General features: G+C 40.7%; 1 protein-coding gene across 1 annotated transcript in view; it reads left to right on the forward strand.

Moving 5' to 3' along the window:
- Positions 1 to 4,941: 4,941 nt before the first annotated feature.
- Positions 4,942 to 26,248, forward strand: part of DISC1 (DISC1 scaffold protein) — a 190,006-nt gene continuing 168,699 nt past the window's right edge. The window contains exons 1-2 of the mRNA XM_075707503.1: positions 4,942 to 5,925; positions 9,451 to 9,520. Coding sequence (XP_075563618.1) covers positions 4,951 to 5,925; positions 9,451 to 9,520 — 1,045 coding nt within the window. The 5' untranslated portion in view covers positions 4,942 to 4,950. The remainder of the gene's footprint in view (positions 5,926 to 9,450; positions 9,521 to 26,248) is intronic.

Below are 26,248 nucleotides of genomic sequence, written 5' to 3' on the forward strand. Positions count from 1 at the left end.
ATCGAACACAATTATAATATGTAATTAAGGAAAGGGGTGCTTCTCTTATTCCGCCTGACTAAATAGGTGATTGTTACTGACATGGGAAGTGTTTGATGTTTACCAGCTTACTTTTTAATAAATATTTTTTTTCTTAGTGTTAAGGCAAAACCAGGTTTAAAACCCTTTTTTTTTCCTTGAGGGGAAAAAAAGGTTGATGGATGTATTGAAACTGGTATCAGCTAATGTGATTCTTACTCTAGAGAGAGGTGCTGCAATTTCATCAAATGGCTTAAAGTGAGTTGTTGCATTAAGGAGGTAAGTGGCTCAAATGTCACAACTCAATGACATGCACATTATGGGAGTGTGTCAATAAAAATACAATTATTTAAACACTGGCTAAGGAAGACTACTCTGACTTCTAAAATGCACAACTCTTTGAAGTGTTTTTTTTTAAATGAAGAATAGAAACTAACATGCATTTAATGACTTCAGAGAATATTTTGTATGTGACGTCTTGGAAATTTAACAGTTGAATTACTGAACTCAGCCTGTGACCTTAGAAATCACAGGAACCCTTGGCGAGGAAATACTTTGTAAATGGTATCAAATATAATGTAGCTCAGCCATTGCTTGTCTTCTGTAGATACCCTTAATAAAATTATAAACTCAAAGTATTGTTAACACTCAATAAGTAAGATGAAAAAGCTCAATGAGACCTTTGCATTTTAAGAGTTATAAAAATCTTTATTCAAAAGTAACTTACTTTGAAAGCTTACTTGTGTAAAGAGATGGTGCTGGTTTGTTTTCACATAGGCTGCGTTGAGATCAGTGTGATCTTGAGTATTTTCTGGTATCTTTGAAATTCAGCAAATGAGTCAAAATAGAACTAATTAGGAACCTACAACATTTTACATATTTTTGTGAGGTAGGGACTGAATGGTAATGGTTATTGTCATGTCAGATTGATTAATCCCTGAGAATCCTTCATTTTTGTTACTGGTAAGTTAAACATTTGTGTGTCTCTATGTTTGTAAATAATAAATATTTTCATCTCACTTCATTTGTGTACAGTTTAATGCAGGTGTTTCAGGCTTCCTTAACAGAAGCAGCTCTACAGAAATTGCTTGGAGCGGTGCTTTGATAGTTGGCTTTGAATATGACCAAGTATCTGTTTCCTCCATACCAGTTACCACCCACAAATGCTCTGAAGGTGAATTTGCTATGCTAAGAAAAATCAGCTGTGTGTAATATAGGTGTATTCACATAGTCGAGCTCTCTTTAAAACTGCATCTATAATCTCTGAGTTACTTTCACGGAGAACTTAATGAGCTTGCAAGCATTCTGCATTATGTGTTTAAAGCAAGGGTGGGGAGGTAATCGCTTCAGAGTTTCTGTACCAATGTATAAAATCCTTGCGGACCGTACAAAAATGTAAGGTAGTTGCACCTGTCCGTCCACAGATACAACTAGAGCATTTGATCAAGAAACTGAACTGCCACTTTTGTGGCTGAAAACAAAGACTGATTATCTGAAATAAATTAGGTGACTGTTCTGCTGTCCTTTAGCATCAGGCTGGGTAGAAGAGAATGTGCTCTTTCCAGCAGTGGGAAATGTTCTTCAGCCTCACCTCTCCCTCTTTCACCTTACTGGTGCAACTAAGACAAGTTGCTGGTCATGCCTTGGTTTAGAGCAATAGACTTCCTCCTGCCCCCCCTTGCTCAGGCTCCAAGCTGTTAATTTTTATGACATGTTGGTCATCAGGAAAGATTGTTATGGTGAAAGAGCTGTTATAATTATTTCTGGGCTTTCATAATTTGGATTTGAAGCAATTTGTGCATAATCTGACATTAGAATATATGTTGCATCATCTTCTAGGATTGTACTGTATGTTTTTTTAAAAGTTGATTTGTAGTACTACTATTGAAAGGCCTTTCTTCCATTTGTAACTTTTCTCTAAGTGTATGTCTCATACAATGCATGACATACTATAATGTAGGGTTTTTTTAATTACCTTCAGTTGTTTCACAGTGTTCCAAGGCACCGTTTTGATAGTCTAGTAGTTAATTGCCATCAGTTATTTGATGTGCTTGAAACTGAGGGAATTGTAAGAAAAAATTGAGGCCTGTCTTTTTTTTTAACAGGCTAGCTGAATTGGTTCAGTGTAGTTTCTGTATCTGATGTGCAGACAAAACAAGCTATGGTTTGAAGGCTATGCAGAAAAACAAAGCCTTTGCAACTAAATTTCGGATATGTGTTGATAACTGAAATTATTCTAATCTTCAGAAATGGGACATGGCAGAATGGTAAACGGTGCACAAATGGTATAGCCAAAGCCCTAGTAACATCCTGGCTGGATTTCATGATGGTTGAGGGCGGTGCGACTGCTCTCTAGCTGGAGCTGGGGTCAGGCTGCGGCTGCCTCCTCCCTCCGTTATCCTTTGGGGAAGGCGTGGGTGTTCGTGTTGAGGTGCTGGCCCCAGCTCTGTGCCTGTGCACTCCTTCTCTGCCTTGTGCTCAGGTGCAGCTACACTGGGGTTAAGGACCTGCAGCCCTCTCCTCATAGCATCCTCTGAACGGCTTGTGCCTTAGACTATAATCTTGAGTATAATTCAGGCAGTGGTGCCACTCTGGTAGCCTGGTGGGGGACTTGTGCCACTGGATGTGCCAGGAGGCAGACCTCGAGTCCGTAAAGGAGCTGAATGGTAAACCTGCATAGAGGGTTACCTGCAAACGTGGGGAGGAGTGCAGAGCTGCATGGGTTTTGTGTGGACTAGTTCAGGATACTGGAATTGTACCACTTTGGCTCCAATAAGTTTTAAATTGCATCCAGTTCACTTGGTGCAAATATCTAACACTTTGGCCAATTTAAACCTTCTTACGTTAGCTTAGTTTAAATTTGGTGTTTAAAGAGCTGTAATTATCTGTCTGCTTTGGAAATTCATAGTGATTTAGTGAGATCAATTTTAAACTGATTTTAATTAAACCAAAGAACCGTTTCCATTTTTACAGATGATGCCTGTGACTAGCCTTTGTAAACGGCGATAAAGTACATCCAGTCTTAGAATGACTTTTTTCTGCATGACTGATTTCTTCTGCTGAAGGCAAATTTAGGCTGTTATTTTGTATATAAACTAAAAGAATTAAATTCTAAAGAACATTTTGTTTTGTTCCCTTAGTCCAAGAGCAGTTCCTATTTGTTAAGACTTCTATTAGATTACTCCCAGTACAGCATTTCACTGTCTTTTTGTAGTAGACAGGCTGATGGACTCTGTGACCTTTTTTATTTCTGTTTTCTGTGATGCTTTTTCCTCTGACAAAAGAGAACGTAAGAGACAGCTGGGGTATTCTAATTTATGGTGATAGGAAGCAGAATACCGAAGCTTAACTGCAGTCCCATGGTGACATGTGCCACTGTTCTAGTACGTGGAAAATGTATAAATTGCATTTGTTGAAGGTTATTTGGAGAAACTGTAGTGAATGTTGGGAAAAGTCTCCTGGGAAGTTTCAGGTCTAATACTTAAATTTTTGTATAGGATGTCATGGTAGCGTGGTGTGTACGAGACCTGTTAGGAGTTGCTGAGGTGTTTAGATTATGTGCACATCCCTCAATGTAAACGCTGATAAAGGGTTGTGATTTGAGGTGAATACTAAATATATTGCATGTACAGAAAAGTTTTTTTCTAAAATGTGTGGTTTTGAAAGAGCTCTGTGTGGGTGATGAGAATATTTCTAACACCTGAGATTCTGGCAATTGATTCTGTTTCAGTGAGTAGAGGGCAGCTAATCAAGGGCATAATTCAGCTAGTCACTAGATCCCTTGGAAAGGTGATCCTGGCAAATAGGCCTGGTCAATATGTTTTTGTGTTATAAAATGGATGATGGTGCAGAGCTTGTATTCCCATTGATTGTGTGCAGGACAGAAGAATGGAATACCTTTTGACTACCAGCAAATCCATACAAAGCTGAAAGTAGTCACTATGTAATCTTTTACCCATAACTTTTTTTTTTTAATAGAAATGTACAGAAAACAAAGACAATATACCATATTCTGATCTCCCACTTTTAATGTTCTTTGTTTTTTATCTTGGTTCTTTCTATTCTGCTCTGCAAGCAGCAAATTTTATCTTTGCATCTGTGTAAGTAAGGTATATGTGGGGAGATTGAGCTATTGAGCAGAGGCCCTTTCTTAAATATATTAATACTATAGTAATGCTAGCAAGTATATGGTGGCATTAGTTTTCTAGGACTGATGGTCCTGCATGCAAAACTTTTCCTTTAACTTCACATTTTGGACAATATGTAGTACAGTAAATCTAAGTGAAAACTTAAAAAATACTCATTAGACTGACAGATACGCAGCCATGGAGTGTTACAGGGTTGCATCTGTTCTGGAAGCAGAATCTGAAACACTTGCTCATATTAATAAAACATGGATATGAACACAAGAAACTGGACATGAGCAACAACAGATTATGCACAAAATTTCTTTGCAAGTATGATTCTCATCTTTTTGATGCGGATTCAGACCCTATCCTAGATGTGCCTGTAAGCCTGAAAATCACTCTGGATCAGAGAGACTTAAACAAGGTCTGTGCTTTAGTGTGCTGCGAAGTGAATTGAGAATGGAGGGGTGTAGAGCATTGCTATGAATAGGGAAGATGATGTGGTTCATCTTACCCAGGTTTGTGTCCTGATAGATATGATTATGTTAGTGAGTTCACTTAAAAGCAGGTGGAAACTCTTTAGAAAGTGGATGAATGTACACAGTATTCTCTGATAACAACTTTTCTCCTCTGTCTGCTGTACGGTCAGTGTCTTTGTTTTGTCAAAATGGAAACTGATGCGCTGTTTGACTTGCCTGAAACAATTCTTTTCAGATGCGACAATATGTTAAGCCTTAGAACTAACTGCAGAAACACTTTAATGACTTTTTTTCCCCTCCCTCCCTCAGATGGTCAGGAGCAGTTAATGCCTGCAGGCTCTCTTCGTAAAAAGAAACTGGCAAAAAGACCTGGATACATGAGGCCAGAAGCTCAGCGACAGATAGAGTTTCAGTCCCTGGGTGCCTGCAAGCCATTCAGTTCAGAAGAGCTCAAACATGGCAGGCAGCATTGTGGAGACTTTGAGAACTGCTCTCTACAGAGACAATACAAAAATAACTTTGAATTCTTACACTGTAGTTCAGTTGCAAATAGTGCTGTAGTTCCCCCTGATGGGGTAACAATGTTGGCCACTACTGGAAATATGCCAGGGAGCTGCAAAAATCTTTCATGTTACAAGAGTCCGCGGTCAGAAAACGCAGTGATACCGGTTTACCCAGACACAGCAACAAGCAAAGGAGATGTTTCTGCTGTATGCTGTATGTGGCAGAAGAGCCACGGCGCTAAAGTGAGCGAGCCCCAAAACATGTATGCTTTGGATCAGACAGAAGTGAATAACAACTGTGAATATCAAAACAGGGATGTTGTTTCTCATTCTGTTGGTTCACATGATAGCTTTAGTTCGAGTTTCAGCTTCATACAGCTTTCCCTGAACTCGTCCTCTGGAGTAAGCGATGCTGAAGGCAAGTCAGCCATTGAGGAAGCTGAGTACATTCTGCATCCCAGCACCACAGGAAATCTGCAGAAGGTAGAGGAGACAGCACAGACTTGTGAGCACTCGGGAGCTTTGAATTGCTTCTCCAGGCCCAGAGAGGATTTGGAGTATGAAAATGACATCGCAATGAGTGATAGACTACAGGACTATGAGACTGTCTCTCTCTCGGATACAGATGCAACATTTTCGTATTCTACAGATTCTTCAGATGCAGCATCTGCTGGCTCTTCTGTCACCTCAGGCTATGAAAGTAGCTTTACTGTTAGTGACCATAACTGGGATACTTTGATGAAAAAATATGAACCAGTGCTACAGGACTGCCTGCTTGGCAACCGCAGTATGTTAAAGGTTAGTTATCTCCCTTCATCTTTGATTCATCCTCCTGGCCCACAAAACATTTGTATTTATAGTGCGAAAGTCAAAGTTGATGTAGGAGCTGGGATGTTAATGGCTTTTGTGACATTTGTTCATAGAGGTTTACAGTAGCAGTCTGCACGATAAAAGTGAGAGAACCAGTTTCCTTTTCTTTTTGTTTCTTTAAAAAAAAAAAAAGTGATGGTGTTGCAATACCTGATTCCCATGTTCTACTGAAACTCTGATCCTCTCATTTCTAGTATATTGCACATCAGTTTCTGAATTCAATGAATGTAATTATTTTTTCACAGGTGGCTGTTTTGTCTGCAGTTTGGAGTGTATATATAGTACAAAATTTGGGGGTAATAACTCTTTTCTTGAAGCACCGTGATTTAATAACATCAAACTTTGTAGTTGGAAATGTGTAAGTTTAGCCAAAGATTTCTTGGAGTGAGGCACCTGCATGAGAGTAGCCTGTATTCTAATAGATGGGTACTCTCCCTGCATGAAGAAAAATGGGGGTCAAGTCCTTGCTCTAACTCAAACTGGGAATTGAATCTCCCCCCTTCCATCCCAGAGGAGTACTGGGCTGTTGAGTCAGGAGTCTTTCTTTTTGCACATGTGTATACCCACACGTATACCTACCACATATACAGGTATTCTCATTCACTGTGTTCTTTGTGGGAGAGGGGTGGGGAAACCTTAAGAAGGATGAGTTATGTTTTGTTATACAGTTTTTGGGATGGCAGCGTGGGCATCGGAGGGAAAGCATTCTGAGCTTACCTGTGATAAGGAGCCGAATATTAGCTTTATTGTGCATGCAGGAAGCAGTAATCCAGAGGTTAATATGGACACAATGGATTTAACAAATTTGTTCAAGATGCACTAAGTGGGTGGTGGTGGTGTGGGGTTTTGGGTGTGTGTTTGTTTTGTTTTGAAGTGTTTCACTAGTGCCCTGAGTTTCTGGGATGCCTTTCAGAAACCCAGGTTCTTGTGACTTCTCAGCTCAGACATACCTGCTGAGATGCACTGTATTGTCTTCAGGCCTGATGAAACAACCTGCTCTGGGGAGGCTTTGCACAATGCTGCTGTCTGGGTAAGGCAGAAGATCGAGAAACTTTTATTCTTGCTTTACTCTCTATGACATCTGACCTGGGCTTACCATGCTCTCTAATACTTACTTTTCATAGAGGATGCATGTAGGACTCAAACTAGGTTCTCTTATTTACAGACTTCACACACATTAATACAGAGCAGTTTCTTTGGCTTCATACCTGGAATGACAATGTGCCCGTAGCCTGGGATGGCTTGGGAAATTAATTCGCTGCAAATTGGGGAATATATAACATAATCAAAATAGGAAATTATTTTTCTGTCTTTTCAGTATGCTTATTTGATAGGCACAAAAGAAACATTGCTATCTTTAATTTCTGTGTTCATTAATTCACTGAATGGAGAATTGGGGATTTGTGTCCTCAGATGTCTTTGCCCTTGGTTAGCCAGTCGTGTATGTTTAATTTGAAGCATCTTCCTATTGCAATGATAATAAACAAGTCTCAAACTTTTCAGAAAGGAACAAAGGCAGCTGTAGTCAAGAAAAGGAGACAATACAAAGGTGGTTAGAATTACGCTTTTTCTGTACTTACTAAAAAAAAAAGGTGGTCATCACATGGTACAGATACAGGACAAGCCACGCTGAAGCAGCTCTTTGATTAGTTGAGCTCCAAACATCTTACCAGCCTGCAAATAGAAAGCACTTTACTGTGACAGCATCAGTCAGTTTGCTGCAGGCATGCCTGGACTGTTGGTATCCAAGCAGACTTTAAATGACCTGACACTGTGAGCGCGTGATGGGATAAAAACTGCAAACGGCAGCAAAGCTGTAATCTTGGTATGGATGGTTGTTATACATCATATATATGAAAAAAGTGTCATTTGAACCATTCCTACTGCAGGCTTCTTTAAAACTATGGGTTTGTATGTATGGTGTAAAATACAGAAAATAACTTCTGGTGAGGATTCAGAGCTCCTCCCTTCAATATGTTATGTGTTCCTCACTAGCCTCGGAAAAAGAAGATTGGACTTTCAGGATGTGAAAAACAAAATAAAATAAAGCCTTGAGAGAAAGGGCATATATACAGTGTTGTTTTTTGTTTGCTTTTGTTTTTCCTCTAGGTCATCCTATAGCCTATTATTAATCAAGCATTTTTTAAATTCTGTTCTGGCTTTATTTTTTATAGTTCTTCTCTGACTAGTTTGCTTTCACATACCATATTTAGAAGGGATACCATAAATTTAAATGTCTTGCCTAATTTGTGTGTTGATTGTGTAGTCATGATAACTGAGTGTTTCTATTAAGTTGTTGACTGGCTGTACCTATTTTTCTCTATGCAATTTAGAGTTTAAATATAGGGATTTAAATATGAAAGAGTTTCAGGGAGGAGTGAAATCTTTTGTAAATGCAGAATGTCTAAAGTATGGATTTTCTTGTGTTAGAAAATGCTTTTCCAAGCACTTTCAGGCTTTGGGCTATAAGAATATATGCTGCTTCTTTTTCCAGGCCTACCTTTTTCAGTGCTGATAATAGCCTGTTTGGTACAGGTCATGTATAAATTTAATAAGAAAACACTTTTCTGTCTTGTAACTGTAGCTGTGTTAGGTTGTGGCTGGGAAGAGGACTGTCTACCTTCTAACCAAATTCTTTGAACAGTAAAAAATTTTAATGACCTTTGAAGCATACCTGGCCTTATGAATTTTTAGTAAATTCAGAACTTTGGTCCAGACCCTTCATGTTAACAAAGAGAAGCAGTAGCTTTTGAAATAAAACTTTGTTATGGTAAGAGTTTCTTCTTGGGTGTGAAAGGGCACTCTTTGTGCGGTATAGGTGTTTTTTCCCATTTAGCATTTACAATGTGAACATTTCTCAAAATGCAAACGTCAATGTTATGTAGATGAACCTAAATTATATTTTAATGAATCTTCATTGGCTGCATGTGAACACAAATTTCTGTGTCATAACATGAGTATACTTGTTCCAAAATATTCATACTGTGTTTCTTTTTTACTTACAGAAGAAAATGTGGTTTGCATATGGAAATTCTGGATTTGTTCTGTGCAAAACTCATATAGGCAAAAAGTTGTTAGAATGGGCTCAAGAGCGCATTGTTGAGTACAATATGATCAGGAGTAGGTGTCATGCTGACAAAATCCTCTAATAATCCTTACTTTGATTTATTCAAAGGGTGAAAAATATCCTATGATCACATGATCTCTTTTGCTTTTCAAGGAATATTGTTTGTTATTCTCTGTGTTTGGACTAAAGCCATGCTTGGCTCAAGTAGCTGCAGTTCAGCTGACTTCCAAATAGGTCTGTCCACTTAACAAATGTTGGGCTTAACTCTCAAAATTGGGCCATTCTAGTGATGTAGTAATCCATTAAATTTACATTTTGTAGAGGTTAATAGCCTAAATAGTTTTAAATGCAACCTCCTCATTAATTAACTTTTTCTCTTTGCATAGATAAAATCCTTGATCTTACGGCTTCAGAGGCTTCAAGAAAAGGCAATAGAGGAAGATGACTATGACAGAGGTGAGAGTTGCTCCCCCCTACCCCCCACTGGATCATGCTGTTTTGTGGTGTTTTTTGTTTTTTTTTTTTTTTTTCTTCACTTCTCCCTCCTTCCTCTATTAGTTTTATTTTATATTTGCTACATAGCAATGGTTAGGTGTGGAAGACTAGTTCAGTGAACTGTATTGTTTGTTCTGTCGTATGGCAGGAAACAAATTAAAGAAAGAAGTAGGTCAGCAGCAGGTAGCAACAGTTTTTATTTTCTTGAGCCACATTCACCATGTGGGAAGGCTGAAATCTGAATATCCACCATCTGGATCAGCTGTTTTGAAGCAGCATGACTTTAAAAAATGCGGAAATGAATGAAAGCTTTGAAAGGAGAAAGGACAGGCACTGGCTGCTGACAAAGTGTGATTTGTTGCTTGACACATTTAGTCATGACGCTACAGCAGGGCTCAAACACGGAAATGAGGTCAGTAGCTATTATAGAAGTGAGTGATACTGTCCTGTGGGATTAACTTGATGTCCACTGAATTGAATCAAAAGCAGCTAGAGAATATGATGGGGATACAGCTGCTGGCAAATACCTGTATTTGAATAGTGCTTTTCCTTTCAAATGCCTTTGCACTTCTGATAAGCATTGTGTGTGCGGGCATTAATATTAGAGCATCTATTAACACACCTCTTGGGTTTGTTATTGTTCCCTATTATGGTAGTCTGTGTTCAGGTATTCATATTTTGATAGTCTTGAAGCCCTGCAGACATTTCAGTGAAATGTGCATGGGTACTTCAGAGAATAAGGCTGGAAAAAGATAGTTTCTCTCCTGCCACTTTTTTATTCTCAGCTTTTAGGGGTTAGGGAGTGGTCAGACTTGTGGTTTGCCTTTCAAAATTAACATGTGAACCTTGCAGTTGTACCATGGCTCTGTGTTCCTGTCCCCAAAGGTGTCCTCCAGGATGATTAAAATGCATTTTAATAGTGTCTGGAGTAGGTGTGTAGCCCTTTTGAAAGAGTGGTTCTGTTGGCCTCTTAAAGGCTTGCCTATATATAGGAGAAAAGTCTGCTACTGTGACAAGTCATTCTTTTAGTGTGGCATCTCCCAGTGGGGAAAACCTTTAGGTATGTTAAAAGCTGAGGATGTTGTAGATATTCATGGGTTTAATCTCTGTCAAATAGACGTTATTGATGTGTACGCTTTACATGTCTAACACTCATAACTCTTCTCTTTTAAGAGTCTGTGGGTTGGGCTCTTAGTTGGAGACTTCCCGACAGCCATGTACGCAGTGCATGTGGTTTCCACAGATTCCAGCTGGGATTCTCTGGGCAGTCAGCCACAGTGACAGTAGTATTTTAGTATATCAGGTGTGACGTCTGCATGTGATGCCATGTAGTCATTGACCATAGTGGAAAATGATGACTTGTCTAACCTTGCACAGAAAGCTCTTGCGTAGTTTTCCTGGGTGCTAGTCTTGTATCTTCAAAACAGGACCATCTTTCTGTTGACCATCGTTTTATCAATTACCCTTTTCAGTTTCCACCCTAGTTATCAGGCAGATTGCAAGACTCTGCAAATTGCCCTCTATGCTTTAATTCCCCTCAGGAAAATGGTCTGGCTGAAATGTGATTTCACCAGGTGTTGTGGGCACAGCTTATAGAGAGCAAACATGGCAGCAGTGCAAAGGTGGAGAGGAGCATTCACAGGTGGGGTTGCTGTTTTCTCTGCTAAGTCTGACATAGATAGGCAGAAAGCATTTGTCCTGATATGGGACTAGATACTGAGGTGCTTGAGAGACTTTGCTTTGGGTTCCTCCGTCCCTTTGAAATCCATCTTCACACAAGTGTTCTCAGAAAATGCCGTGCTCCTTTGTGATACGTGACCATGCATCCTTAATTATATCAATTCCTAATTTTTGAGTCCTTGACCTACTTTCTGTCATACCAGTCTTTGTTCCTCTTCTGATACAACTCTCAGCTAGGGTTTTTTTTTTTTTTTTGTGACTACATTTCTTTTTTTTTTCATGATATCTGAACTGGCTTTCTTAGTTTTTCTTTTGTGAAACACAGCCAGCGTGTCTCCAGGGTAAGACTCATATGGAGAAGGTGCAGTGCTACAAGAAGAATTAGAGCTGTGACCTTCCCTCCTCCCCTTGCAGCAGCAAGCTTTCCACCTTTGCTTTTAGAGCTACGTCGCTGCTCCTGGTGGAGAGCAAAGTCTTGCCTGGTGTGAAGTGAAGTTTGAAAGCCTATTAAAGAGCTTACAGATTGGCCCAGTACCAATTTCTGCAAGTGAAGTCTGTGATTAGCCTCCTTTAAAAGGATCTTATTGCCAAATATTGCTAGCAGGGAATGGAATTGCAAAACTTGCAGAGCTGTGATGTGGGGCATAAATGGAAATATATTATCAGGGAGTGGGAGAAACTGACATGGTATATGTGGAGGGCTGAGGATATTTTAACTATAGTGCTAAAGAGAAAACTACTGTCCCTGTAATTTGAGGGATGACTTTGAGTATAAAGCAATTCCTCTGTTAAGAGCAGAACAACTGTTTTGAACTGGAGATTGTGGTAGTGCTGTGTGTGGTGGTAGAATGGGTCTTGCTGATTTGGGAGTGCTGCAGGGGAAGGGGAGATCTAGTGTGATGCAAGTAGCTGCAAAATGCCCTGTGGCATTTTGTGGAATGTGGAAGAGGTGAGTAGAGGGGAAGGAGAGCAAGTGGAGGTAGGGTATGGGTGGCTATACCCCGGAATGGAAAACTAAATTGTTAATAAATACATTATTGTGTGTAACTATGTTGTTGCTTCAGTGGCAGAGGCTCTTCTCCAACTTCAGCCACAGGCAAGAGCTCAAGAGAGTTTCAGACTTTGGCTCTCTAAGAGCCATCAGTCTTGCAGGAGAGGGATCAGTTTTTAACAGCAGTTCAGTGGGAGGGAGATGTGTTAGCACTTAAAACTCCTCAAAGTGCTCAGGACTGGTTTCTGCTGTCTGACACTGCAAACTTAGCAACTTGAGAAAAGGAAAGCATCTACTGCCAGACATTGCTGCTTTCCTGCTCTCCAGAGCTTTTTGAAAGCTCCTGTAGTTTATGGTAACTTTTGAAACTGAACTTGAAGTGGTGCCCCTACAGAGGGGGGAAGGTGATGCAGTGTGCTTTTGGTTGTGGCAATGAGGCTAGGAAATGGTGCAGAAATAAAGGCAAGTTTTTCCCACTACAAAGCCATGAACAAGTACCTTGTTGCAAACAGGTCAGGAATAAGGATGTATTTGTTTTTCCCCTTTGCAGAAACACCAAACAGATGGTTGCTGCTTGGGTCTGTTAGAGAACAGGTGTGTTTTCCAGGTTTGTGTTAATGAATTAGCATTTATTTCCTGAACAGGTGATGATTTTTATTTTTTAAGGATATTTGGAACCACAACCTTCTGTTGTTGTTTAGAGAAGTGAACACCTGTTTAAATCTTCAGCTTGTTTCTTTCTAGTTTTTCTTTTCTGTAGATGAATCTATTTGCTCTGTCTTCCTCTTCCCCTTCAGCTTGGGAGGTGCACAGCAGAAATGGCTTTTGCCATTGCTTGTTTACCTGTGCTGTGCATTCTTAAAGACCTGCCTTGGCATGGTTAGGGCGTTAGTGTAGAGGAACTTCAGTCATTCAAGCAACTACAGTTTCTTCTACTTTCTAGCAGTGCCATGTGTATGGGGGGGTTATGTTTGCTCTGAGAGTGTTGGGGGTGCTGCTTGGGGCAGAGGCCACACTTCCATCCCATGTTCATGTTCATCTGCTAGACATCGCCAAGCATGGTGCTGCGAGACCTGCAGGGTGCTCTCTCTTCATACTGTAGCAACCATGGGTTGTTTCAAAGGCAGATGTTCTTTGGCTGTGAAATGCATATTCAGTGAGACAAATCTCCTTCTCAGTCCTGGTTTAATTTTAAATAGGAACCATTAGGATGTTACATCTTTTATTGCTCGTTCTGTGTTTGTAGGTGATGAAGTATCAGGAAGTAGCTTATTTTTTCTGTATTTACTTGTGGTCTCCTCTTGATGGCCACATTACTGTGCATTTTCAAAGCAGGTACAGTACCATGGGAATATGATAACGCTGTGTTGCCTTGCGTAGCATATAGTAAAAATTGGTCTGTTCTCCAAGGATCACTTGGAGTGTTGTCATGGCTCATTATTCATGATGGAGCTTGACAGCTCCAAGGTTAAACACACTGCTCAATACAGGAGGTAAAAAAAAAAACAACAGCATATTTTTGTGTCTGTGGGAGTTGTGCTTGCAGTGGAAGCAAGTGTATTTTGCTCAGTACAAATCTATTGCCCAAACATTTAAAAACCCTTTTCTTGTTCTTTGGTTCTTGAAGTCTTCAAGCTTGCTTGGTGCAAGGGCCAAATGGATTGGTAACTAAGTGTCAGGACTGACTTCTGCTGCTGAACTCCACTACTGGTTCACATGCCATCTTGTTACTCCGAAACAAGTTTCTGCAGAACTACTTTCTTATTTAATTTAAAAAAAAAAAATTCTTGTATGCAGGAATGTGAGCGTACAGATTCACTGCTTGAAAGTGGTAGGGAATGGTAACTTCCCTGTACAATCAGATTATATTCAGAGTTAGGGTTCTTCAGTGAAGGTCATTGAGTAGATCAGAGCAACTCTCCTTGTCAGTTCAACATGGCAGCTAGAATATAGAAACATTTATGTTTGTTTTGGCAAAACCTGTTCTGTCTTGGCAATGAAAATTCATGCTGTAGATACATTTAACATTATGTAAGCCTTCAATTATTTTAGTTGAAGTCTCAAAGCTTGAGCTATAGGAGTTGGTGAGCTGCGATGGGCTTGTGCACTGTGTGCTCTGGAGAAAAATAGTGTTTGTTATGCTGTTTTCTTTTCTTTTCTCTTTGCTTGTGCTCTTTGAGACCTCTTCATACCAATTGTCCCTTCCACGTCTCAGGATCTGTGGGGCATCAAGGGGAGAACACTGTGCTGTGTAGGAGTTGAGGAGTCTAATTTCGCACATTTTCCGTTAATCGCAAGTGTAGGAAGGGAAAGAAAAGGCTTTGTAGCAGTTATCCTCCCATATGTTTACACTAGAAGGGGTGCTGTTGCTCACTTGAACCAGCTATTTGTTTTATGGCAACTGTGGAGAGAAAAAACAATAGAGTATAATGTTAACTAATGTCTGGGATGAAAAATGTCATTTGTTAAATGGTATTCAGAGCGAGGTCTTGGCCACTTCTTACGGTGGTACTTGCAAATGCTGAATTATGCAATAACCCCAAACTGCTGGCCAGGTGTATAGTTGTTTGGTCTTTCCAAATTTCTTTTTGCAGTTTTAACTGGAAAAATATCTCAAAGTGCCATTTCTAGTCATAGCTCTTAAACATTTGAAGCAATTTGATCTTCAAGCAGGTGGGTGGTGTGTTTTGGGGTTTTTTTTCCCTTTTTTTTTTCTGGAAGAGCTATTTGCAGATGAGAGTTGGATATAATCCTGCTTTACTGTACTTTGATTATTATGAACTAAAATGCTTGCTTGACAGATGGCTGTTATAACAGGACACAGAAACGAAGGCAAGTTAGCTTCTTTCTGAGGAAGGACAGTGAATTTGAGAGAGAAGCTGTATCTGGAAATAACTCTCAAAAAACATGTTGCTTTGGATTGTACTTGTTTCAGGATGGTGCGTACCTGTGGAACTAAAATCCTTAAACCTAGCTGTATGTTGAGTGAAGCTCTATATCTGAGGCTACTGATTAAATGTAAGGCGGTGGATGCCGAAGGGGCAGAACTCCTGTGGGATGCAGGAGACTTACTGGGAGCTTGTAACTTGTAGTTGCAGGCCACTGAATTGGAAATAGGTTTGGGGTGGATGGGACAAATAGAGCTTTCTGTTGTGCTATACTGTCAGAACCTTGTTCAGTCATAAGCTTGTAGAAGCTTCCTGAAATGTGTGGGCAAGTCTTTTCAGGTTTCATTTTTCATTTTTACAGCTTTCTAGTAAAGCTATTAGGAGGATGGTGGGGAAGGGCTTGTACAAATTCTCAAAACCAAATCTTCTTTGCGTGGATCTTGTTTATCCTGTTTTTCTCTAACAAACTCAAACAACCTTCACAAAAGGTTTTGGTGGTTAAGGAAAGTAAGTGCTTATGTGAAGGATAAATTAGACTTAATTTTCCTTGCAATAAAACAGAAGCAGTGCAAGCCGTGCAACTCTTCTACCTTGCCTGGGTTTCTCTGTTTAAGACACCAGTCTGAAATGAAAAGATAAAACTTTTTTTGTCCATGTCCATATATTGTGTGGTGCTAGCTGAAACTATGGACCAAGATGCTGTCATTCAAGTGTTTGGTCTTGGCTTCTGTCTACTAGCAGCAGTAACATTATCACTGTTTCTTTTCTTTCATTCAGTCTATATCAGGCTTATCCAGTTGCTTTTGTGGGGTTTGTTTTTTTGGTTTTGTTTTTTATTTTTTTTAATCACATAATTGGGACAGGAGTTGAGCCAGTCACAATTTAAAGGTCTGAAACTCCTTATCTTACTGTCAGATAGAAATGTGGAAAGCTGTTGGACTTTTTTTAATACTGAGACAATATAGTAATGGCCAATGTTTATGAGGGAGAGGTCTGGTATACATTTCTGGGTACTTTCACTTCTTGTTTGCTTATTACATGTGTAGCACATGCATCTTCAGCAACTTCTTCAAACATTTTTGATGGGAACCCTCATTTTAGCCCAGTTGTTCAGTTTCTGTCATATCAGAGTGTGTCTTGGAGGTAGATAAGGATCTTGCTGTTGGTCTGCTTATGCCCACACATTGAAAATGCAGTTGTGTCTTCTGCATCTTTAATTCCTTAGCTAATATTGGAGAGGGAGCTGCTGTAGTCATGCAGTATCTTGATTAGACTGTGCAGACTAAATATTTTTAGGAAGCAGTAGTATTTTGTGGGATTCTGCTATGCTCTCTAATTTTAATCTTGGCCAGCATGAAGAGGTTCAGCTACATCTTGTGTTTCTGGAAGCTGCTTGACAAAAAGAAAATTGCTGAAGTCTTGGCATACCATGTGCTTGGAAGCTTTCTCTACTCCCGGCCATCTGCTGTCTAAAACTGACACCGCGGGCTACCCCTCCTATGATAGCTGGGCTCTATTTCTCAGTCCATGATGCAGCCAAGCTGTTCCCAGACAGCCTGGCTAGTCTTTTACAAACAAACAAGCAATGAAAAAATCTGAACAAAATAAGCAATTATGGATAATTTAAGAGCCTACTTGCTGAATTGTAGTTTGAAGCATAGAGCTCTGATGGGTGTAACTCGGGAGAAGTGTTGATGTGCTATCTGGACAGTACCCACTGAGTGAGTGACATGGCTCTCCTGCTACTCAGCCCATCTGCTTACTTTGCACTTGCAAAATCATGCAGCCCAGTTTTATATTCAGGACAGACTTATCTTTCTCTCGCTCTTTAGAAATGTTACCTCTGGATAAGAAAATTGTCTTTCATTTGCAATGTGACCACTGGAGACAGTATGACTATTAATTCAACCAACAACTAGAAATTGATTTTGCTGTCCTTGTCTTACACTTAGGATATAAACATTTTAAGGGAGTGGGGGGGATGCCTGCTCTTTTTAATTATTGTCTGCTTAATAAATGACTAGACATGGACAGAAACTTCTAGATGGCATGGTAATGCAACTTCTGTGTAATTGGGGATTAAAAAGATCCTGAATGACTGTGAATGCCGAAAAGTCTTCCAGTGTGAGCCCTCTGTGGGGAACTGATAACGCTCCTTGCTGATTGCTGGCTGGTGTATGGTCAAATTCCTTAATAGGATGCTTTTATTGGAGATCTCCACAGACCTTCCATTGCTTGCCAAGCTCCTCTGCAAAGTGGGATTGCCTCAAGTCAATTAACTTCTTATTTCTCCTGAGATTTTCCTCCTGTCCTCCCTGTCCACATGACCAGACCCAACTGCCCGTGCTGGGGTGTGTTCATCGTTCTGCAGGCATGTCTGCCCTCTCCGATGCTTCCCTGTCCTGCCTTCGGCACATGCAAGCTTTTATTCATTCCTTTCTTATTGTTAGCCTATGGAAGATAAGTAGCAAATGTGCTGTTTTATGGACATCTTTAGTTCTCTTACGACAATGATAGGGCTGTGGCAATGAGCATTAATCAAAAGGGTGAAAAGGGGAAATTTCAATTTCTTAGCACTCTTATACTTGCTTTGGACAAAGAGTTACTGAGTCTGTAGGTGTTGTGGTTTAGCCCCAGTTGGCAACCAAGTACCACACAGCCGCTTGCTCACCCTTCCCACCCTGGTGGGATGGGGGAGAGAATCGGAGTAAGAAAACTCATGGGTTGACATAAGAACAGCTTAATAATTGAAATAAAATAATAATAAATTGTAATGAAAAGGAAAATAACGAGAGAGAAACAAAACCCCAGAAAAACAAGTGATACAACTGCTCACCACATGCTGACTGATGCCCATCCCATCCCTGAGCAGTGATTGTTGTCCCACAGCCAACTCCCCCTAGTTTATATACTGAGCATGATGTCATATGGTATGGAACACCCCTTTGGCCAGTTTGGGTCAGCTGTCCTGGCTGTGCCCCCTCCCAGCTTCTTGTGCACCCACCAGAACATGGGAAGGTGAAAAAGTCCTTGACTAGTGCAAGCACTACTTAGTAACAACTAAAGCATCAGTGTGTTATCAACATTATTCTCATACTAAATCCAAAACACAGCACTATGGCAGCTACTAGGAAGAAAATTAACTCTATCCCAGCCAAAACTAGGACAGTAGGAAATGCTGACATCCAAGCTGATGCCAGGCAATGTGAGTTTTAAACTTCTGCTGTTGATACCATCCTACCAGTCTAATATTAGGTAGGATTCCTGGTAGGTTTTGATTTGAGGAGTGGGAAGCGATTGGGACATATTCATGCTCGCTGAGATTTTTAAAGCATGAAAAAGTAGATGACATTAATGAGTTGGATTGGTTTGATGTATGGCAAAGTTGAACAAAAAGCAAAGTGAGGTGCTGTGAATCAGAGTCATAATTCAGATGTGATGTTGGAACCAAATACAAATAGAGCTGTAGAGCCTTTTTGATTTGGTCATTACAGAATGTAGTATTCATCTAACCTGTTTGTGAATGTTTATTCATGCATGTCTCTGGCATTCCCAGGTGCCTCTGTATGTCTCCCTGCTAATGGTAGCTCACTGGAGAAATAGCATCTTAGAAAAGAGGCTTTAATGTTTGGGTTCCGAGAAGCTTTCCAGATTCATTCAACTTCTTGAGAAACTGTGTCTGTGGAAGTAAAGAGCAAAACCAGTTTGGGTTTATATGTGCCATGGCACCGTATAAAGCATCTGTTGCTTTGCACCAAAGTGTCAGGGACATTGTAGACAGGAGCACTTGCGATAATGGTCTCAACAATAAAACCTGCTTATAAATGAGTGCGTCTCTATTGGATTTATTTTTTTACCCAAAATATTTCTATGCTGTCCTAATATCCAACCCTAAACTTGGAATAGGTACAGCTGACCTAAGATCTAGAATTACAATATGTAAATTTCAGACAATCTTGTTTCCAGTTTCTGCTACTGCCTGAAGAAACTTTCCAAAGGCATGTTGCAGGGAGGTACTAACTGATGTATCCTGAAAAGCTGGTGTACATGAGGCATACTGAGTGAAAGCACACCAGGAGACAGAGGCTTGAATTTGACACGCATAACAATATAACTTCAATACTTAAAGCCCATCAGCAGCAGTGGTAGTGCTTCTGGGATAACATATTTAAGAAGGGGGGAGTGATCTCCCTCTGTCCTTATCTCAACCCATGAGCATTTCATTATATTTTCTCTCCCCTGTCCAGCTGAGGAGGGGGAATGATAGAGCGGCTTTGGTGGGCAGCTGGTGTCCAGCCAGGATCAACCCATTGCAGAAATTTTTCTTTGTTTTCTTCTGTTGTGTTGTGAGACAGTCAGATAAGATTAGTCTTAGACTCTAGGCACAGGTGTTGACTTTCTTGAGTTAAATGCACTGATTTCTCAGGGTGGTATTTTGCAAGGCCATTATGACTTCCAGACAAGGTTTGTCACGGGGGAAATATCTTCAGGAGTCTGACCATAATCAGACAAACTTTTGTACTTGTACGCACCGGCTTGAGGAAGGGCTTGTATGCCTGGAAGTTTGTCTTATTTTTCCAGCTTAACTAGGTGCCCTGGCTGACTAGTTAAGCAGGACAACCCTTGTGCTAACTATTTCATGGTGTTGTGGTAAAATGCATTATAAGCAATGGTGTGGTATTCACTAATATGTAATTAATTTTGCAGGAAAAATGCAAGGCAACCCTCTAAATATGTACAGACGTACCATGTTATCCACTGAGGATGTATTCCCAAACAGTGTGTCATTTAGCAATGTGATGGATATCAACATTTTTTTTCCCCTATAAAAATTAATATAAGGGGGGGCTTTTGACATACAGTATAAATTCATAGGGATAGTGTGAATGATATGGCAGATAGAGTTGCAGAAAGAGGACCATCAGCCTCATCAGGTGGAGAAGATGCTTGCTTTCTGGAATGGGTTCCAGAAGAGAGTTCTCTCCTGCTTCAGCTGTGAGACTGCATACCCGGCATTGCACTTTTCTGTCCTTCACCCTTAATTGGCTTTATTCTGACTCATTTCAGAAGGGTCATGAAAGTGTAACCATTCAGAAGGAGGCAACAAGAATGCTTCCTGTAGAAGACTTGCATAAAGCCTTCAGTCTCAGGTGAAGCAGTTGAGAGCTTTAAGAATGGCAATCTATTCTAAAAAGCCAGCATTTCTTTCAGCTGACAATACTGATGTTCCCATTGTGCATCTCCATCTTCTGCATCATATATACAGTCCCTGTGAACTTGAATTGTATGTATTAGAGTCCCTGTATGTATGCCCCCTGCATTATATCGGTTCTTAGAGGAAAAAATTGCTTTGTTGTCTGCTCACCAGAGCCATTTCATCTGTGAGACTGGTGGCAGCTTGTGGAGCAGGGTATTAAATGATTGCTGATGGAATGCTAAAATAATGGAGAGAAATAGCAGAGGCAGTAGGGTCTTGTGGCACAACATATCCTTGTTTGGTTTCTTCTGAATAATCTTACAAACCATTGGTCTGTCAATGTGCAGTCTTCTCAGCCCATGTTTGTTGGCTATGGTACTGCAATGAGTGATTTGATCATGCTTTAGTTGGGCCTGGCATTGAGCAAACTTTGGGTAGATTCGAGCATCGAGGCCCTCATTAGAAAAGAGCAGAGAGGGGCTCTAGGTGAGACATGTGTCTGTGGACATCTGTGCATTGGAGGAGATGGCAGGATTTGAGCATCTCGGGGATTATGGGATAAGAGGAAATTTTTTAGACAGGAAGCATGGTTTAATGTTACGAACGGTAGGTTTAAATCTATGGGCTGAGTGAAGTCCTATATAGAGCTCAGCACTGGATGGAGGTGGCAACTTATTTCCATCTCTAAATGAGGTCTAAATTATGAGGAGATGTCACAGCTAGGCTTCAGAAAGAGAAAGGATGAAGTTGAATTGTAGGAAATCATCGGTACAGTTGGATTTTGTGGAGGCCAAGAAGAGTTCAAGAAGCTTTAAGACCTCAATGAATCAGGCCCACATAAACTGCGATGTATGTGACTTTGTATTTGTTAGAGCTCAAATAGCTGAGGGTGTGGTTCTGTCCCCAAAATGACATTCAAATGTTTTACCAAAGAAAGTTGTTTTTTTTCTTTTCTTTTTTCTCATGTTTTGACCTTTACCTGCTCAGTCACAAGGGTATGGGTGACTCCTAGTACTGGCAAATACTCTGGTGTTGTAGTAGAATGACTTTTGGCTGCTGTTCTGCACTGGGCTGAAGCTTTGCTCTTTTCAGTATGAATCCTGAGTGACAGTGAGAACTTTCTCAGTGCGAGTCATCTGAAATTAAATGACTCTCTTAATGATGAGCACATAGGAATACAGAGAGAAAAGGTTCCTGCTGTATGCCATAATGTAGTGCAAAGCCTACTAGTGGGGTTTATTGCGGAAGAATCCTCAAATACCATTCGAAGGGAACAATTTCTCAATCCTTAATCTGAGCAGGAGTCAAACTGGTGAACTGGAAGCAAAAAGCTCAGTAGCGCATTAGTGATTCTACTGAAGTCTTGTGTTTACAGGTTTAAGAAAGTAGCTCTGGTCGCTTAAGGGTGCTACACTGATCCTGACCTTCTCCAAATGTGTACAGGCAGTATCTGCTACTCTGTATTCATAGGCCAAATGTCATGCTTTGTTGCCCAAGTTCATAGAAAGTCTGCTGTTCTGTCCTTTCAAAGAACAAGCAAAAGGAATAAAATAAAAAAGCTCAGCTCTTTTAAATGCACAGCAGTTATTAAAATCAAACCCAAATTCATATTGAAGTGCAAGGGGTGTTGGGTTTGAAATATTTTAATTATGACCTTTCCTTGCTGGAGAGAGCACTTACGAGCAAGAGCTGAAATTGCCACAGTCACAGGCAGGCTTCAGCAGCTGGTTATGCTGGTGCCATCTAACTAATAACAAGACCGAAAATAGCAAGGAGTTCTGAACAAAGAGGTTCCAGTCATGCTGTGCCACCTGCCACACAGGACCTAGGGCAAGAAGAGTCAAGACGTACGAGTGTTTAAAAAAAAAAAAAAATTAATTTTTCATAATTGTATAAAATGACAAGATCTTCCATGAAAAGAAACACTGAAGTTGCTGAGGAGGAGAAAGAACGAGAAATATTTTTTGGGGAAAAAAGAAATCCAAAGTTGAATTATTCCAGAATTAAAATTGAATTCTGTTTCGGAGACTGTGCCTGCAGAAGCACTGCTACTGGAATGGCTTTCTGCCATCACAAGTCTGTTCATGTCGTCTGCCTGTAGATAAGTCTTCTGAGTTTTTTGCAGTTTTTATTTCCTGTCTCAGGTGCTTTTTTTCTACCTGTAACTCCCAGGACTTGTAATGAGGAATACGCAGGATCCAGGAGGATGCTGTTAGTTCATTTAAACGTTTCTTCTTTTGGACATTTTCAAAAACAATCATGTAGATCCAAAGAGGAGTGAAATCTGGCAGAGGAACAATCGTCATTCCCCATGCCATGCACTGTATTTGTGCTATTATCAAATGTCTTAATTTTTTTCATTTATGTGCCACTTCGCTTGTTGGTTGAACCTGCCTGTTATTGTATACAAGAGATGTTTCTCTCTTCCCTCTTCCTGCTTTCAAAACACCTAGGCTCTGCTTACCTATAGGTGTTACCTATAGACTGACCCATTCAGTCTGAATATTTAGGGGCAGCCTTACATGCTCAGCAATACTATTTCATTGCTATTACTTCTCTTGGGGCAGAAAAAAAAAAAAGGGAAAAAGACCTTTTCTTTTAAATCAAGCAAGGAGAAGGCAAGGCTGCATGTCTGTGTGTGAATGGCTAATGCCTCCCCAGTGTAAACAGACGGGAGTTACTCGGAAACAGTGTGGGCAGCAAAGCAGCTGAGCTGTGTTTTGACTTTCTTTTCTTGTGGCACACTTATTTGTTGAATGCAGGAAAAAAATTATTCATTATGTCAAAAAAAGTGAAACAAAGCTTTTTTTGCTTGTTGAAGTGTCAGGAAAAATGCTGCTTTTGCTCAGATGAAGAAAAAAAATGAATTCAGTTCCTATGCAAGTCGGAGCTCAGTTATGTGATGTCTACAGGAGGTGTAAGACGTGTAAGGGCTGGAGTCATGCGGGGGTGGTATGCAGCAGGCCTGGTGCTGGTGGACAAGCATCCCCCGGGTTGTAGCTTTAAGGAAGCAAACTTGGACTTTGACTTCAACAAGCCTGTGGCGAGAGGTTTCTTGTACCTCCACGTATGCTCCTGTAGGGACCGTGCTAGTAGTGGTGTCAGCCACTGTTTCCTGGCCTTCCTTGTGCGCAAGCAACAGCATCACGTCTCCTGCCTCTCTGGAGTTAGAGGCCAAGTCTGCCTCACATGCTGTGCCTGCTTTAATTTGTCTAAAAGCCCTTTTTTCACTGCTTTAATTTTATAATGTATAATTGCTTAATAGAAACTTCCTTGCAAAGTACCTCTAATTGTCGTTCAGAGTGAATGCTGTTAAGAGCAACTAATAACTAACTGAATGGTTGTCTGCAAAATCAATTTTTATTTCAGAAGTTAGGAGGGATGGAAAATTAGAAGCTTACCCTTGTTGCTCCTAAAAGCTTTCCTAGCTCTCCCTTTCCTAAGAGGCAGCCTTTCCTCTATTTCTGTTAGAAAAGTGAACTTTTGTGCTCCCATTTCCCCGCTCCAGAGTTCAGCATGCTGCTTGGCCTTCTCTGCGCTCACCCAAGTTATTTCTTTCTATAACAGATGTGGGCAGCTTGGTGGCTTGTGTACCTTCCCCACTGCTGGAGCAGGGATCCTAGAATCTAGAGTGTTCTTAACCAAGATAGATGTGGGTTTTTTTAATTTCTTTCATGTAAGGCAGATGTCTGTGCGATTCATATTTCTTTGTAGGAAGATGTAAAGAGTTGTTGTTTGGATGGTTGGTTGTTCAGGTATGTACAGTTGATGCCTATTAGTTCTAAGGAACACCTTTCTCATGCTTTTTATATGATCTTAATTTCTTTTCCCCCATCCATTACAAAGATATGCTGTATGTCTACTTAAAATTACCAAAGTCCATTTTTAATATTCAAGATTTACCTGTCATGTAATGCAACAGGACACATTGTTCCTAGTATCTCTAATGCCTACCTAAAGGAAATGCTGCTAAATGCTACCTGTGATGCAGAAATTCATGAACTACCCTTGGGAAAGCGAAGAAAGCATTTATACAGCCCTGGTAGGCAACCAGAAAGGCTACGTGTACCAAAGTACACTGGATAACCTTTGGAAAAAATCAAGAAAACAGTGTGAAATACTAGGGTTTTTTTTCAATTCTCATCTGCAGGCCAATTGACTCTTGACAGTTGGAGGTCTTTTTTGAAGTGATATGTATAGCGCACAAGCCTATCATCTCGGCTTCCACACGAGTAGACAGAAGATACTGGGGCCAGCTAAAGGTCACAAAAAATACCAATTGCCCCTTCTATGCAAAGGGGTTTAAAGCAACAACCCAAACCAACTTGCAGAAGAGAGATACAGAGAGGCTGAATCTTCCTTGATGTTAGTTAATCTTAGCTGAGCAGAATATTAACTGCTGCAGATTTCTTTTGAAGGTTAGGATGAAGCTGTCACAATGCTTATTTCTAGTCAGAGAATGTTCTTCTTGGGAGCTCAGGGTAAGGTCAAAAAGTTGAATCAGTATTTCATCACTGCCAGTTTTCACAAAATCCATTACTATCCTGCCTCATACTAGTGAGGAGGCTAACTTGGCCTCAAATTGATCTACTTCATGTAGATGTGACATATGTTTAGCAGCAGTATGTTGTGTTCAGTGCCTTACCGTCTGTGCATGGTCTTTGTGGAGGTGATGCTCTTGCCATGTTTGTTTTTTCAATTGATATTTTAACAGCCTCTTCCTTATTCCTCAGCTACTTCTAAGCATAGGCGGCTGCTTGCTGCTGAAATCTGTGTGAATGACCATAATGAAAAACAGAGTGTTAATTACCAGGGTAACCCTAGTGGAAAATATGGATCTGTCAGAACCGCTGTCCCCAGGCAGATTCGCTGCAGTTTTGCACTTGTTTGTTGAGAAATAAGCTGCTTGGGGTCCCTTTTTGGCAAAAGGGCTAACAAATGGTTATTCTTTACTGCCTTAACCTTGGCTATGGGGAGCTGCCAGGGCTCCTACTGTGCAAATTCAACCCCAGAAGATGCTGTTTTAAAAATGAAGATTTCCAGTATTTCAGGCATGGGAGTTGTGCATGAAGAAGAGTGCATCCTGCATGCACAGGGCGATGTGAGGAACTTTAGTGACTGTAAGGCAAGAAGCTTGCTTTCCCGTGTCTCCCACTCTTATGTCCTCTGTTCCCACACCCTCATCTTACAACATTAGGATATTTCCTAGCAGTAACTTTTCTTCCCTCCACTTTGTGTTTTAGGAAGGTGCTTGGCAAGTGTCTTTTGTCTCTGCCCATGAGTTACAGGTTCTTCCTCTCCTGTGCCCTTCTTATGTATTTATTCAGCCAGCAGGCTTCATTAGCCTGTACTGCTGCTGTTTCTGCCTGTCACCTGGCGAGAAGGGCTTGAATTTCCTCCTCACCTGCGAATTGTGGTCCCCTGGGAGTGATAGTGGATATTATCAGCCTGCTGCTGTGCTGCATTTCTGTGGTTGTAACTGTCCTCTGGGCTGCAGGTTCAGAGCTGGTGCAAAATTGAACATGAGCCAGCAGTGTGCCCAGGTGGCCAAGAACGCCAACAGCATCCTGGCTTGTATTGGGAATAGTGTGGCCAGCAGGAGCAGGGAGGTGATTGTCCCCCTGTACTTGGCACTGGTGAGGCCGCACCTGGAATACTGTGTCCAGTTTTGGGCCCCTCAATACAAGAAAGACATGGAGGTGCTGGAGCGTGTCCAGAGAAGGGCAAGAAAGCTGGTGAAGGGTCTGGAGCACAGGCCTTATAAGGAGTGGCTGAGGGAACTGGGGTTGTTTGGCCTGGAGAAGAGGAGGCTGAGGGGAGACCTTATCGCTCGCTAAAACTACCTGAAAGGAGGTTGTAGAGACGTGGGTGTTGGTCTCTTCTCCCAAGTAGTTAGAGATTGGACGAGAGGAAATGGGCTCAAGCTGTGTCAG

The sequence above is a fragment of the Pelecanus crispus genome, chromosome 3 (assembly GCF_030463565.1).
Source record: "Pelecanus crispus isolate bPelCri1 chromosome 3, bPelCri1.pri, whole genome shotgun sequence".
NCBI classification, from domain to species: domain Eukaryota; kingdom Metazoa; phylum Chordata; class Aves; order Pelecaniformes; family Pelecanidae; genus Pelecanus; species Pelecanus crispus.